At 47.0% G+C, this 16,177-nt stretch overlaps 1 protein-coding gene across 6 annotated transcripts in view; it reads left to right on the forward strand.

Annotated features, from left to right (window-relative positions):
- LOC147122166 (AP-1 complex subunit mu-1-like) overlaps positions 1-12,837 on the forward strand; it is a 95,006-nt gene extending 82,169 nt beyond the window's left edge. For 5 of the 6 annotated variants that reach the window (XM_085982997.1, XM_085982994.1, XM_085982993.1 and 2 more), the window contains 3 exons: positions 7,200-7,325; positions 8,954-9,029; positions 12,335-12,837. In XM_085982997.1, coding sequence (XP_085839123.1) covers positions 7,200-7,325; positions 8,954-9,029; positions 12,335-12,354 — 222 coding nt within the window. In that variant the 3' untranslated portion in view covers positions 12,355-12,837. The remainder of the gene's footprint in view (positions 1-7,199; positions 7,326-8,953; positions 9,030-12,334) is intronic. The other variant, XM_085982996.1, reaches the window with a different exon arrangement.
- The last annotated feature ends 3,340 nt before the right edge of the window (positions 12,838-16,177 follow it).

Consider the following 16,177-nt stretch of genomic DNA (forward strand, 5'->3'; position numbering starts at 1 on the left):
GGAGCCGTGCAAGGTCCGGGTTTAGGCATGCGAAGCGCATGCACTGAAATCCGGCACTTGCAATCTGTCAAGAATTCTCTTGACAGATCTTCCGCATCCCCAGGGAAAGGGGTTCTGCGGGTGGAGAGTTGCGCTATTTGCACAACTTCCGTCCGCTGAATGCCTGTCAAATTTTTACGCCTGGTAAAAGCAGGTGTAAGGCCTGCTTTTACCAGCATAAAAGAGTTTTAAAAAATAGAACAATAAAATGTTATCACTCATTTATAAATTAAAAATACTCTTCCAAAAAGGTACGTTTATTTTTAGCCCCGTAAAACATTTTTGTTTAAATATTTAATTAAATGGCATTGTGGCGTTGCCACATTGGGGAAACACTGTGTATGTAGATAAACCTGTATAATCCCCTTTTAACTGCTGTATTCCCCTCCCCCTGCAAGACAGTTGCAAGCTGAGAGGAATAAGGCACGTTCAGACTTGCCTGCTGCTGAGAGAAGGAAAATCAATCGGGTTCCAGCAGGTGACCAATCCGTGAGTCATCACAGGTTCGCGGGCTTCATGAATTCAGTACCGTATTGTGAGAGTTGGAGTAAAGACCTATTTCTTGTAGCTCGCTGTGTTGCCTATTTCTTTACGCGGGAGACCGTAGTCCCCCACATTGGTGACCCCGAATGTCGGCGGCCGAAGCCCCCGACTCACGCAGCCCTACAGAGGCCAGCAACGACCTGATGGCAACCAGCAGCAGCCTGATGTCGGCCAGCGCCGCGTCCTTGAAGCTCCCGACCTTCTGGGAACACCAAGCACCAGCTTGGTTCGCGCACTCGGAGGCCCAATTCACCCTTCGCAGGGTTCAAGACGATGAAGAAAGGTACCTCCACGTAGTCTCAGCACTAGCAAGCTCTACCGCCACCGAAGTTCTCGACCTGCTGGGGAACCCACCACAGACCGGCAAGTACTCAACCATTAAGGGCCGCTTGCTGCAGGCTTACGGCCTGTCCAAGGAGGAGAGGGCCCGCAGGCTTCTCTCACTACCAGGCCTCGGCGATTCTACCCCGACCCAGTTGATGAGCCAGATGCTTGCGCTCCTGGGCTCTGAACTGCAGTACTTCTTGTTTCGGGCCCTTTTCCTCAGCCCGCTTCCTCAGCAGGTACAGACTGCCCTCGCGGGGTCCCCGATCACGGACTGCGTACAACTGGTAGCCGCCTCGGACAAAGTTTTCGCCGTCGCCCAACTCGGCTGTGCAGCCACGAGGCTCCCCGACACCACCGAGCGCGCTCCGCCACGCCAGGCCGCAGAACTATGCTACCACCACACGCGTTACGGCCACAAGGCCCAACGCTGCAGAGCACCCTGCTCTTTCGATCAAACCAAGATGGCTGCCCGGCCCAACACACCAGTGCCGCGCCGCCGCCTAGGCCCGCTCGACCGCACCCCCGCCGCCACGATGGCCATCGGCACCGCAGGTAAACTGCTGTATATAACCGACTCTCTTTCAGGGTGCAGATTCCTTTGCGACACCGGAGCCCAATGCAGCATAATTCCTGCCTCCCAGCTCGACATCCAGGCAGGCCGCAGCAGCCCACCCCTCGTGGCGGCAAATGGCGCAGCCATCGGTACTTTCGGAAAGCGATGGGCTGAGGTTTGTTTCAACGGCCAGCGATTTACGTGGGATTTCGTGATGGCCTCGGTGGCACATCCTTTGCTGGGCGGCGATTTTCATTGCGCCCACGGACTCCTGGTCGACGTCCGCGACAGGCGCCTGATCGACGCAGCAACTTTCGCTTCACTGGCCTGCCAGCAGAGCAACAGCCCGGCCCTCGTCTGGTCCTGCTCCGCCCCAGCTCATGACGACTACGCCCGCCTACTCGCAGATTTCCCGAGGCTCACACAACCGACCTTCTCAGCCGCGGCAGCCAAGCATGGGGTCGAGCATCACATCGCCACTACGGGACCACCAGTGTTCGCTCGAGCCAGACGCCTGGACCCAGCCAAGATGGCAGTGGCCAAGGAAGAATTCGCCACGATGGAAAAACTGGGCATCATCCGCCGCTCGAACAGCCCTTGGTCGTCCCCCCTCCACATTGTGCCCAAGCCGGGTGGTGGCTGGCGCCCCTGCGGCAACTACAGACGGCTCAATGATGCCACCACGCCCGATAGATACCCCATTCCGCACATCCAAGACTTCTCGGCACACCTAGCAGGAAAGTCCGTCTTTTCCAAGGTTGACCTGATTCGCGGCTACCAACAGGTCCCCGTCCACCACGCAGACGTCTAGAAGACGGCGGTCATCACCCCCTTCGGACTGTTCGAGTTCCTGCGCATGCCCTTCGGGCTTAAGAACGCCGCACAGGGCTTCCAACGGCTCATGGACTCCGCCCTACGGGACCTGAGCTTCCCTTTCGTCTATCGGGACGATATCCTCGTGGCCAGCACCAGCAAGGCTGAGCACATCGCGCATTTGCGCTCCCTTTTCCAGCGCCTCAGCCAACACGGGCTAATCGTCAACCTGGCCAAATGCCAGTTCGGAGCAGCCCAAATTGACTTTCTCGGCCACAGAATCTCGCCAAGGGGAGCCATTCCCCTACCTTCCAAGGTGCAGGCGGTGGCGGACTTTCCCCAGCCCACCTCGGTTAAGGCGCTGCAGGAATTTTTGGGGATGGTCAATTTCTATCACCGGTTCGTGCCCAAGGCCGCCGCACTCATGCACCCCCTCTACGAAGCCACCAGGGGCAAAACGGGCAAAGAGCAACTCACCTGGTCCAGCGAGATGGCGACAGCCTTTCACCAGACCAAAAGCACCTTGGCCAACGCCACACTACTGGCCCACCCCATCCCGGGCGCCAAGACCGCCCTCACCATGGACGCCTCGGATTACGCCATCCAGCAACAGTGGGTCGAAGGCGTGTGGCAGCCACTGGCATTTTTCAGCCGACAGCTGCGCAAGAACGAGCAGGCCTACAGCACGTTCGACAGAGAGCTCCTGGCCCTGTTCCTGGCAATCCGGCACTTCCGTTTCCTTCTGGAAGGCCGGCCGTTCACCGCATTCGTGGACCACAAGCCGCTCACTTTTGCCATGGCCAAAATAACCGAACCCTGGTCCGCGCGCCAACAGCGCCAACTCAATTTCATCTCTGAGTTCACCATGGACATCCGCGACGTCGCCGGCAAGGACAATTTGGTGGCCGACTGCCTCTCAAGACCCTCGCTCCACGCAGTGCACCTGGGCGTCGACTACGCCAGCATGGCGAGAGACCAGGCTGCCGACGCGGAGATCCAGGCCCTCAGGACGTCAACTATCAGCCTCACCCTGGCCGACATCCACTTCCACGCAGCCGGCACAACCCTCCTGTGCGACATCTCAGTCCCCTCGCCTAGGCCGGTCGTTCCATCCGCCTGGCGCAAGCGAGTTTTCGACATCATCCACGGCCTCTCACATCCAGGGATGCGTGCGTCTCAGAAACTTATGTCCGCCAAGTTCATCTGGCCTGGACTCCACAAGGATGCGAGAGACTGGACCAACACATGCGTGCCGTGTCAGAGCGCTAAGGTCCAGCAGCACACCCAAGGCGCCATTGGAGTGTTTCCCGGTGCCCGAGAGGCATTTCGACCACGTCCACGTCGATCTGGTAGGCCCCTTGCTGCCATCGCATGGTTTTACACACCTCACGATCATCGACCGCACCACCAGATGGCCCGAGGTGGTTCCCCTCGCCTCCACCACCACGACCGACGTCGCGCGAGCATTCGTCTCGACATGGGTGGCCCGGTTCGGCGTGCCGACCGACATATCCTCGGACAGAGGCCCCCAGTTCACCTCCCACTTGTGGAATGCCATCATCGCCGGCCTCGGCACCAAGTTGCACAGAACAACAGCCTACCACCCGCAGGCCAACGGGCTCTGCAAGCGCTTTCATCGTTCTTTGAAAGCCTCCCTCCGCGCCAGCCTGGCCGACACCAGCTGGATCGACAAACTACCCTGGGTTCTCCTGGGATTGCGTACCGCGCCCAAAGAGGACCTCCGCGGCTGAGATGGTCTACGGCCAACCGCTCAGAGTACCAGGCGACTTCCTCCCCCTGACAACGGAGCCGTGGTCAGCCGCCAGACAGCTTTCCCTGCACCAGGACGCGGCCCAGCAATTCCGTCCAGTGCCCACTTCGCAACACGGCCCGCAGCCATCCTACGTGCCTCGAGACTTACGACATGCGGAGTTCGTCTTCGCGCGCCGGGACGTGCACAGAGGCCCGCTGCAGGCACCATACACCGGCCCCTTCCCAGTATTGGAGACGGGGGACAAAGCTTTTCTTATCGACGTCGGCGGGAAGCCGGACCTTATTTCAGTAGACCGCCTCAAACCGGCGCACCTGGACCTCAGCTTCCCGTTTCGGCTGGCTCTTCCCCCACGGCGGGGCAGACCTCCCGCGTTGGCGGCGGCCCCACAAGAGGACCAAGACACGCCAGAACCTTACTTCCCGGCCGTCGCCCCACCTTCGCCGGCAGACCAGCCACCAGACCAGCCGACGAACCAACCGGCCGACCTCCCAGACAGCCCTCCTCACACGCCAGATGACTGCTACGGCTGCTTGGTCAAACCTCTGCAGAGACTGACTTTTACAGTTAACGAGGATTCTGGGGGGCGTATGTGGCGTTGCCACATTGGGGAAACACTGTGTGTATGTAGATAAACCTGTATAATCCCCTTTTAACTGCTGTATTCCCCTCCCCCCGCAAGACAGTTGCAAGCTGAGAGGAATAAGGCACGTTCAGACTTGCCTGCTGCTGAGAGAAGGAAAACCAATCAGGTTCCAGCAGGTGACCAATCCGTGAGTCATCACAGGTTTGCGGGCTTCACGAATTCAGTACTGTATTGTGAGAGTTGGAGTAAAGACCTATTTCTTGTAGCTCGCTGTGTTGCCTATTTCTTTACACGGGAGACCGTAGTCCCCCACAGCATTTTAATTAATTTTAAATATGTAATTTAAAAAAAAAAATTATTTCATGTGTTGGTGTATTTTTTAAGTGATCTCCATTCATCCTTATGACAGTTCCGTATGTACAGAACTGTCAAAAGTATGAATGGGGATTCCCTTCTTTTATTGGTTGGGCCGGCCCACGTGATCCCAGGAGCGCCTACGAACCGCTTGCGCCCCTGGGATACGTGGGACTCTGCCCGCGCAGACCCGGAGAGGCCCAGGATCACAAGCTCCATTCCTCCCAGGCCACCCGGTACTTTTGTAGACATTTTGCAGGTCGGAGGCGTCTGCCCGCGGGAAGCCTCCGATCGCAAATGTTGGCCCAATAAATCTGTAACTACAGACACCATAAAACATTTGTTTAGTGTATATTCCTACAACATTTGGTTCCCAGCATTATTTTTCTGAGAGCATGAAGTCCTTCTATTTTCTTCACTGTACCTGGTATCCCTGGACAATACCATAAAGCACAGATGGTAGGTCGGATCTCCACCAATCTCTGGCACTCTGCGCTGGCTATTAATAGTTCACAAAATCAGCCTGAGAATTATTTCTTCTTTTCCTGCAACCAATGAGGAAGCCCACGGCATCACATTTTAGATTGGAAACCCAGTAATACTGGAGAAGGGAGGGGTGAATCTGCATCCTTACCACTCCTCAGTGCCAAGCATTGTATTCCAATGTCCTGCACCACAATGCAGCTTCCATCGTTAAAGCTAGTTTGAGGCATTAATATTAAACATTGGGAGCATTGAAGCCATTGTCTTTGGTCCCCGCCACAAACTCCGTTCCCTGACCACCATTTCCATCCCTCTCCCAGGCAAATGTCTGAAGCTGAGCCAGACCGTTCGTAACCATGGTATTGTGTTTGACCCTGAGATAAGCTTCCAACCACATATCTGCTCCATCACCAAGCCTGCCTCCTTTCATCTTTGTAACATTGCTGACTCCGACCCTGTCTTAGTTCATCTGCTGCTGAAACCTTCAACCATGCCGTTGTTATCACTAGACTTGACTATTCCAATGCTCTTCTAGCCAGCCTCTCATCTTCCACCCGACATAAACTTCTGCTCATCCAAAACTCTGCTGCCCGTATCTTAACTCACACCGAGTCCTATTCACCCATCACCCCGGTGCTTGCTGATGTACACTGGCTCCCGGTCCGACAACGCCTCAATTTTAAAATCTTCATCCTTGTTTTCAAATCCCTCCATGGCCTTGCCCCTCCCTATCTCTGTAACCTGCTCCAGCCCTACAAGCCCTCCAGTTCTGGCCTCTTGCACATCCCTGATTTTAATCACTCCACCATTGGCGGCCGTGCTTTCAGCTGCCTGGGCCCTAAGCTCTGGAATTCCTTCCCTAAACCTCTCTGACTCTCTACTTCTCTCTCCTCCTTTAAAACACACCTTAAAACCTACATCTTTGACCAAACTTTTGGTCATCTGTCCGGATAGCTCTTCTGTGGCTCGGTGTCACATTAAAAAAATTTGATAACACTCTTGTGAAGTGCCTTGAAACATTTTGCATTAAAGGCACTATATAAATACAAGTTATTGTTGTTGATTTTCCACTAATGAAAGTAGCAATTAACAGCTTTGGAGAGATCATTCATCAAAAGTGATTTATTATCAGATGATGACATGCGGCTTGCTTGAAACACTAAATTATAAACAGAAGGGATTTTTTTATTACAAAATTTCATAATGTTAGGTTTTTATTAATGATTAAGCAGAAGAGCTGTGTCAATAATTATCCTGGACACTAATTAACATGAATTCAATACACCGAGATTGGTCCTAGATTTCCTTGTACTGCAAATAGGTCACACTAAAGTCAGAACCCCTGTGTGGAAAAATATTCTCGCATTGTTGCATAAGTAATAACCGCAGGTTTGTAACTGATGAAAAAAAAATCTGCAAGTCTTGTGCATTGGATTTTGTGATGATATCAGCCAACAAGCAAGCAGGGTGACACCATAAGATCTTATGACAGGCAGCTGGAGATCTCTCCACGGGGGGTCAATAGCTGCCCTCAATGAGTGAAAAGCACAAACTGCTTTTTTCCTGTACATATGAAATAATAAGTAGGAATTATTGTGGGGGAATAGCTGTCCAACAATTGTGCTATGTCATTTTTTAAAAAGTCCTCTGGATTCTGGCGATCCTCTTTAATAATCTTTTCTAGAATTTGTAGTGGTCAATAATGCATTATCATTGCACAATTGCTTAAGGGAGGGAAAGAATTTACAATGAAGGCCCACCTGGGACTGCCAAGTGTGGAGGCGGAGGAACCTGAAGCAAAACCTCCAATCAGAGTGAAGTTCAAAATCCAATACCTAGCAGCATCAGGATTGCAGGTACAGTTTATTCTTTCCTAACCTCAGACAAGGCTGAGATTTTTGAATTCTTCCCCCCACCCCCCCCCCCCCCAGAGTATTGAATAGGTGGCATGGATTTAATTAATGCCTTTTTTAAAAGAAGAGCTGGATGAATATCTGGGTACAAACAGTATGATGAAAAGTACAGATAGAGATGATCAAATGTTGTGTGGAAATTGATGAGTCCTATGCTGATGGGACCAGGGTAATGCTATAACAAGGAAGCATACTAACCTGGGATGTATACTGTAAGATGTAACATTAGTAAAGTGGTCTCGAGTCCTGCTTACTTTATCTTGTGGGGAGGAGCTGAGGAGGAGGCAAAATGTTGCAGAACCTTTCCATAATTTTGTTGGGTAGCGTCTATGATGGAGCAACTTGGGTCATCGGAAGGTGAAAACTTGATGGGCTGAGTGACCTGCCCCCCCCACCCCCCACCCCCCCAAGCCCCATGCCTTCTTAGGTTTTATAACAATAACAGAAACTTGCATTTATATATATATATAATCCATATAAGTGAGGTTTGGCAGGATTTGAAAATGAGACTGAGGATCTTAAATTTGAGGTGCTAGAGCACAGAGAGCCAGTGGAGCTGTGTGAGGGTGAGGGTAGTGGGTATGTGAAACTTTGAGCAGTAGAGGACTCAGTAGAGAGCTGCAGAGCAGTGGATTTAGCTGGCAACCGTGTAGGGTGGAGAAGACGAGGCCTGCGAAAAATTGATCCTTGAGGTAATGAAAGTGTGGATGAGGTTTTATGCAATGGCGGGGAAGAGGGAGGGGTGTAAGCAGACAATATCCTGGAGGTGGACGAAGATAGCTTGATGATGGACCAGATAAGGAATAGAAAGCTTAGCTTACAGAGTATATTTGTCTTTCTGTTACATTTTATACACTATAGGTATGGAGAGGTCATTGTCTTATTTCAGATTGTGTGAAATATACCGTAGGGTCTCTGGCTCAATGTTTGAAGCCAAATTATTTCAGGTTTCTCATGAACCGAACTCTGGCTTCAAAAAGATAACCCAAAAAGGAGAAAGCTTTTGGCTTAAAATTCAGACCACCCACATCCTATTTAAAGTCAATGTAGGTGTCCTATTTAAAGTCAGTAGGCAGTCAAAGATGAATCCAAGTTCTGTGTTGAATCCATTGTTCTTTTAGCTTTGGGATCTGGGTTGGAATCCAGTCCAGACCAATGGAGAAAATAAGAGAATATTTTCATCTTATCACTTTTTTTCTTTTTCTCTCTTCTGTTTTTTTGCGCTCTCTTTCTTGCTCTCTTCCTCCCTCCTGTCTATAAGGATCCTAAGTGAAATGAGCTTTGTGAGTCTCACCCCAGCAGAACGAATGTATCCACGAATTAGCAATCTCCCCCAGTAGGTCGTGAGAATAGTTGATGTAAGAAATGGAAACATTCCTATTGGTGAAGTAAGGGGTGTAGTTTTAAGGTTGTGATTATGTTTTATATTGGATTTATATTATAGGAAACTGTTTCTATAACCACATGGTATTTCTTTATAGCTGCTGCCCAACACTGATGAGATTTTTAATGTTTGTCAAATATTACATATACCAAACACAGGCCCAAATAACACAGTTTCATTTTTATAGATCAAATACGTACGAGTAGTTGAAAAATGCGTCTATGAGGCAACATCCTGGGTTAGATGCCTAACACAAAGTGGAGGTAATACTTTATTAAAAAATTACAAGTATGATCTTTTCAAAAGGTTTTATGGCAAGGTTGGAGTGCAGTGCTGCATGACCTGCAATGATGGATACAAATTTGGTGGATGTGCTGAATTCCCATTTTTAACTGTGCCACTGTAGAGGGGCACCAAGTAAAGACCACATACCCCACAGGTAGGGTAAATCAAAGGCAAGAGATCTTGACCCACACTCTCACCTAGTCAAGTAGGTGGCTAGACAGACAAAGACAGTATGGACTTTGTGTATTTCCAGAAAACTGGAAATAGGTCCCCAACCCATCCTCTCAGCCATGGGAGATACATAGTGTATTAGGCATGTGGACAGAAACTGCAAGAGAGATAACAGAAGAGTTGAAAGTTGCTGCTCTGAATCCTCCAAGACATGGGTCTGTAATTTGCGGTCAGCAGCAAAGCAAAGGCACTCGCCGCTGGCCCTGAAGAAAGCTGCCCACAGAGATCTCTGTGGCGAAAAGTTTGCCTTTTTCAATGTTCATTTGATTTCAGCGCAGCATAGTGGGGATTCCCTAGTGCAATGTTGCTGTGACATCAACAAGCTGTCTAAGCAGCCAATCACATTGCAGAATTCTCAGACAAGAAACCAGCTGCTTTTATTCAGACTTTTTCAAAAGGTTACAGAGTGAAACAAAGATTGGGACTCTCGCATGGGGATAAGGTAGAACCTGAAATATCATAATTTTTTTTCAAAAGTTTATTCATGTTTTTTTTAAATTGTAATTTTTATCATAATGGAGAAAATATGACACTCCACAAATATATAAATTAATTTTTCAGGGCCAGAACATCTGTTTACCAGTCCATACGCTGTTGAAACCCGAGTTACACCTAATCCAACAAGGTTTAACATTTAATGGGGTATTTAACAGTGATATTACCGTGGAAAAGCCCAAGTTTTCATCAGTTTCACTGATTGCCGGCTGTGAGGGGTGGGGAGGGGGGCACAGCGCAGCCAGTGTCGGAGCAGTGAACGACTGCCCGCAGCTTCAGGATTTCCACGTTTAGATGCACATGCGCTAAATGCTGAAGTTGCGGTCAGTTTCAGAGGGCTTAGTTCACTGTCATTACCCACCACAAATTCCAAACCATGGACTTTTATCAAGTGTTGCAGTATGAGTGCATTTTAATTGCAAGGTGAGCAAGAAACTGTACTTAACCCTACTTACCTGCAAGACTGTGAACTTGGGGAATGCAAAACTACATGCACAGAGTGCTATTAACTGGCCTCCAATTGCAGGTGAGATTTTTAATGCTTGAAAAGAGCACTAGGGATATTTGGATTTTTAATTATTAAAAACAATAGAAGTGGCTGCCCAGCCCACTCTGTCACCATTCACATTTTAAACTATCAAAAGGTATTTGGATGGGATTTGCACTGGCTGTATTTATACTGCTGTTGATGCACATCATTACTTGTGTGACACCACCACTAAATTTCAACATTGATACATATTTATTTTACACTGCCTTTAGGTTGGATTGGTACCCTAGAGTATGTAGCATTATTGCCAAAATCAGAATGCAAAAGTAGCATGAGAAAGGTGAATCTGTACAACCCATTTTTAACACTTGCTTCACAAGCATTCTATTACCTCTTGTCTAAACTCCCTTTCTTGTAGAAACATGAGTACTTGAAGATCAATTGAAGACCTCAAAAAGTGATCCTGTTTATATAAAAAAAAAAAAAAAAAATGTTTTTTTAATCGTTTATGGGATGTGGTCATCGCTGGCAAGGCCAGCAGTTATTGCCCATCCCTAATTGCCCTCGAGAAGGTGGTGGTGAGCCCCCTTCTTGAACCACTGCAGTTCATGTGGTGAAGGTACTCCCACAGTGCTGTTAGTTAGGGACTTAATGGTTCCTTTGCCATTTTGTCAATTCTGTCAACTGGATTGTCAACAAAAAAAATCTTGAAGGCACATTCTCGGAACCAGCCAATACTTTGCCATGGTCCCACTTGAAACACCTGCTATGATTCTCTGATTTCTGACAGTTTTTCATACCCAGCGGTTGAGCTACACGTGCTGCTCAAGCCAGCTTCATTCTTTCATGAGATGGACTCAGCTTTGTGTGAAAAACAGGGATATTATTGTGCAAAAAATTGTGTTTTTTTTTTGGCAGAAGAGCCTCTTAAACCTCACACTATTATCACAGAAGGCGGCCATTTGGCCCATCGTGCCTGTGACAGCTCTTTGGTAGAGCTATCCAATTAATCCCACTCTCCTGCAAACAGTTCCCTTCAAGTATTTATCCAATTCAGTTTTGAATGTTATTGAATTTTTCCTCCACCACCCTTTCAGGCAGTGCATTCCAGATCACAACAATTCGCTGTGTAAAAACTGAAGCAAATTGAATGATATAGGTAGAACTTCAAGTAAGATAGCAAGCTACTTTTTAATGGTCATTTTTTAATGACAGCAATAATATTGGATTCAGTTGGGGTGGACTAGGGTAAAGATATTAGTGCATTTTAGATATTTTGGTGCAAAAAATGCATTAAAAAAAACGATTGTGACTGTCAAGGTGTTATTTTTTGAGGGGGGAGGTTGAAAAGTGGGAGAATAATTGCCCCTGAGATCTTAACAGCTGTGATTTTTGTGTTTGATGTTTAAAATAATATTAAAATAGACATAATTAGATTATTTATATGGCAATTTATTCCCAAGCAGTAAATTGCATCAGAATTATACACCAGTCTAAATATAAAAATATTAGCACGGTGACTGATGCCTAATGCAAACAGCAAATTTGCATTCACGTTTCGAATGGGTGAGTTAGTGCTAAATACAGGTTGTAAGATTGAATCAGTCGCTTCGCGTTTTATATGTTTGTTGCCATATGATGTATTTTATTGAAGACTTATAATTTCTTAAGAAAGCCAAAACCGATCGTTTTCTTCAGAAGGTTTTGGTTTCAAGCACGTAATCTAGTCTGATATTTCATGCCGTACATGTTAAACTGAGGCCTCGGCCTCTGCCTGTACAGATCAACATGAAAGATTTCATAGCACTATTTGAAGAAGAGCAGAGGAGTTCTCCAGTGTCTGGGGCAACATTTATCCTTCAATCAATGACCGCAGCACAACAGATTAACTGGTCATTTATCTCATTGTTGTTTGTGGGACCATGCTGTTCGCAATTTGGTTGTTATGTTTGTCTAATAACAACAGTGCCTGCACTTCAAAAGTAATTCATTGGTTGTGAAGCACTTTGGGACAACCAGATGATGTGGCTGGGGCTATATAAATGCAAATTTGTTCTTTTTCTCTAGATTTCCAAATTCGGATTTAAAGTGCGTTCTTGCCAAGTTCCACTTTATGTAGAAGATTGAGAGGATTTTAACTCTCTGAACATCATTCAGAAGTAAAAAATGAAATTGGCTGTTATCTCAAACTGTGTGAAATGAAAGGTAGAGACCTCAGTACATGGTTCACTCAAGACTCAAGGTGTGCAGTGTGTCCAGAGTTTCAACTGAACATTTTTTGAATTTTAGGCTAAAGCTGTAAGGATAGTCACTTTTTAAAAAAAAAGTCAGAATTGTTAACTTGAATACCATTTTGTTTATTTATCGTATTGCTTAGCGTGAGGATTGTGGAGGAAAATTAAAATTAGCCAGTGATGCAACTAGTTCTAAATTCAGACGCTGTTCTCATTTGTACAATGTTTAATCTTTTTAAGCCACCAGGTATGTTATTACAAGCTTCAGAGTAGAGCCGCAGAGGGCTGTTATTCTAGCAATACGAAGATTGTTCATTAAACACACACAAATGCCTACATGGTGGTGGTCTTTTTGGTGTTGGGTGATTTGTTGCTCTACCGTTTTTCTGTATTTCTAATTCTTCCATTAGTCTATGTGGTGTCCTGACTTGGCAAGTGTTTCCCCCAGGGACGTATGGCAGGCAGCACTGGGGGAAGAAGCAGGGCCCCCTGTTTTGAGGAGGACCTTGTTGAGGTCTTGCTGCAGTAAGTGCAGCACAGGAGGACAGTTTTATTTCATTGCCATGGCCACAATGTCTTCGAAAGTGTGGGCAAAGCAGATGTTGTCCATGCCAGCAGCACTGCACAGAGGCTGTCGGCAGGTGCACCCTCCCCTCTTTTTACTCTGCTCCAAATAGTACTGTCAACTCCTGACAATTCAATTATGGCATGTGTCAACAGGGTCTGTTGTCCCACAGATCAGTGGGCACACTGATATGGAGCAGGGGCTGGCTGGTGCTGATGATGAATGCAGATGTTGTCTTTCCTGATAGCAACACATCCACACCAGTACCACTCCTTCCACCCACAACCATTTCTCAGGGGTCAGAAAGCAGGGTGGGCCAAACTGCTCCTGTACCATCAGAACTGTAGCAGCCTGAAACGGGTGCCTATAGAGTGTCACACAAACTGAGAGCCAACCCAACGGAGTCTCTCCCACTCACTGCTAGGCTCCAGCCACAGGCATTGTTGCACTGTGAAGAATCACTTGAATAGCTGGTCCAGCACAACACAACTCAAGGGAAGAGTAAGCGCCATGGTAGCCAGAACAAGATACGGTCACTTGACATGCTGGAAGCTAAATGATTTTGTGCACAGCTGTTATGGCATGTGGACAGTTACATCAGATGGGGTCAGAAAACTGCAGCAAAGAATGGTGATTCTGGGAGAAAAGTACGGGGTACTTTGATTCGTGATGGTTGACTTTTACTGAAGGCGAAGATGTAAAGAGTGGTGAGCATTCTTGGTTTGTTTATGTAAAAGGTATTTTGAATTAAGATCTGTATTGTCTGTCAGCTGCTACGAGCTTCTCCTGAGCTACTTCCTCTGTAGTGTGTCAGCCAGTGGCTCAGTTGGTAGCATTCTTGCCTCAGTCAGAAGTTTGTGGATTCAAGTCCCACTCCAGAGATTTAAGCACAAAAATCTAGGCTGACACTCTAGCGCTGTACTGGTGGAGGTGCTGTCTTTCGGATAAGACGTTAAACCGAGGCCCCATTTACTCAAAGATCCCATGGCACTATTTTGAAGAAGAACAAGGGAGTTATCCCCAGTGTCCTAGCACAATATTTATCCCTCAATCAATATAACAAAAACAGATTATCTGGTTATTATCACATTGCTGGTGTGGGAGCTTGCTGTGCACAAATTGGCTGCTGCATTTCCTACATTACAACAGTGACTACACTTCAAAAAGCACTTCATTGGCTGTAAAGCATTTTGGGACGTCTGGTGGTCATGAAAGACGCTATATAAATACAAGTCTTTCTTTCAAACAGTTCCTCCAGCTGTAGCTCATCTTTCAATGGCTATAATACAACATGCAGCAAACCACAAAATCTGCACAACTTTGGCCCCCTGATGCTGGGGGCCTTTCCATCCTGTCAAGATAGTGGAAATGCTGTTATATTATATTTCCACCCTTGCTGTGTTTGAATGGTACAGAGGCATCATCAGCCAAAACAGCAGTTGGCAGCCTTGATCCCCAAGGATCCAGCCCTTCACTTATCATGAGTGCTGCCTGGGAATTTGGTCACTACCAGTTGGACATTAATGGATTAGTAGCCCTGCTGATTCAGGTAGGATCACTCCTGCCATGAACATATATCCCATGTTGGGGAATCCTGCCATCCAGAAGAAGCCTAGTGCTTGGAACTGTAGTTCCCTGGGGAAACTTGATGTGGTGATCACTCCTGAACAAGGTATCCATCATTTGGTGAATATAACAATGCACAGCAGACTGAATATTTTGCAGATATTATCACTGGCCCCCTGGCTTGACCCTGCAGGGGAACTGTTTAAGCAGTGATCACCTTAACTGTGATAGGGGCCAAGTACTGTACTTACCTGGAGTGTAGCTAAAAATGTTCCTGCAACAGAATGCAAAACATTCAGACGACCTCCCTCTTGAACCATAGACTTCAAAAGCACTGCCTTTCGATAAGGTTGATAGATATCCTGCAGGAGCGATAGGCAATATGGGGGGGTGGTGGTGGTGTAGGTCTTCTTCTGTATTGGCTGATCTCTCTAGCAGCCAGAAGTGCTTGTAGGTTGTGGTCATCTTATATCTCAAATGTAAATGGTGGTGCCCTCTTCTAAAACTGGGCCACCCATTGTGCACTTACTATAACAGCAAAGTTCAAAAATCCCAGATATATTGGGGTGCAAGAACTAAATTACAAAGATGTACAAACTGGCAGCTTGTCACTGGAGGTCAGTGCAACAACAGCCTACTTACACCCAGCACTCTGTTTGCATGGAGGGAGACTGCACTTACCCACAGCCAGAGGCAATGGAGGAAAGCTGGTTGCAGCCAATAATGACATCATTTGGCATCTTGCACTATTTAACTGAGAACACCGCTGAGGCACCAAGAGGAGGTTGCCTCTCAGGACAAAGACCTGGTTGTAACACATAGTGGTTGAGGCGAACAGCATACAGTAGATGCATTTAAGGGGAAGCTAGATAAGTACATGAGGGAGAAAGGAGTAGAAGGATATGTTGACAGGGTGAGATGAAGTAAATAGAATGGGAGGAGGCTCATGTGGAGAATAAACAGCAGTTGGGCTGAATGGTCTGTTTCTGTGTTGTAAATTCTATGTAAAAAGCAGAGGGACGGTAGCCTAAGATCTCAGTGCTGATATATTTTAAGTTTTCACTAAGTTGATAATTGTTTGTGATTTTTTTTTAAAAAGGACAGTTTCCAAAAGGATGAATGAGGCCTTGCATGAGCAAACATAATGCTGTTAGGAGCTTGGGGAAGGATCTGTAATAAGCTATAATACTCTTCCCATCAACAGTAACTGACTGAGTTTAATATTTCCAGTTCATTGCTGTAGGACCTTATCCATGTTAACTGAAGTAAGCACCAACTATACTTTTTATTCTATCGAATAGCATTTTATCAGTTACTTCTCAAAAGTTGGAACCCCCAATAATAATGCATTTATTTTAAGTGGACCTGTTCCCTCTATATTTTCAGCGTACCTATTTGCTAACTACATTGAAGCTACACCGCAAAGATTTCTTCAACTTGGCTTTGGCTTTCCTTTAACGATTAGGAATGTTTGGTTAGTCAACTTGGTCCAATAAAAAGGGAAAGGACAAGATTTGTATCTGTGCCATTTTATAGCAGGATGAG

The sequence above is a fragment of the Somniosus microcephalus genome, chromosome 3, assembly GCF_052327205.1.
Source record: "Somniosus microcephalus isolate GS21.2 chromosome 3, FLI_Smic_1.0, whole genome shotgun sequence".
In the NCBI taxonomy this organism is placed as follows: Eukaryota; Metazoa; Chordata; class Chondrichthyes; order Squaliformes; family Somniosidae; genus Somniosus; species Somniosus microcephalus.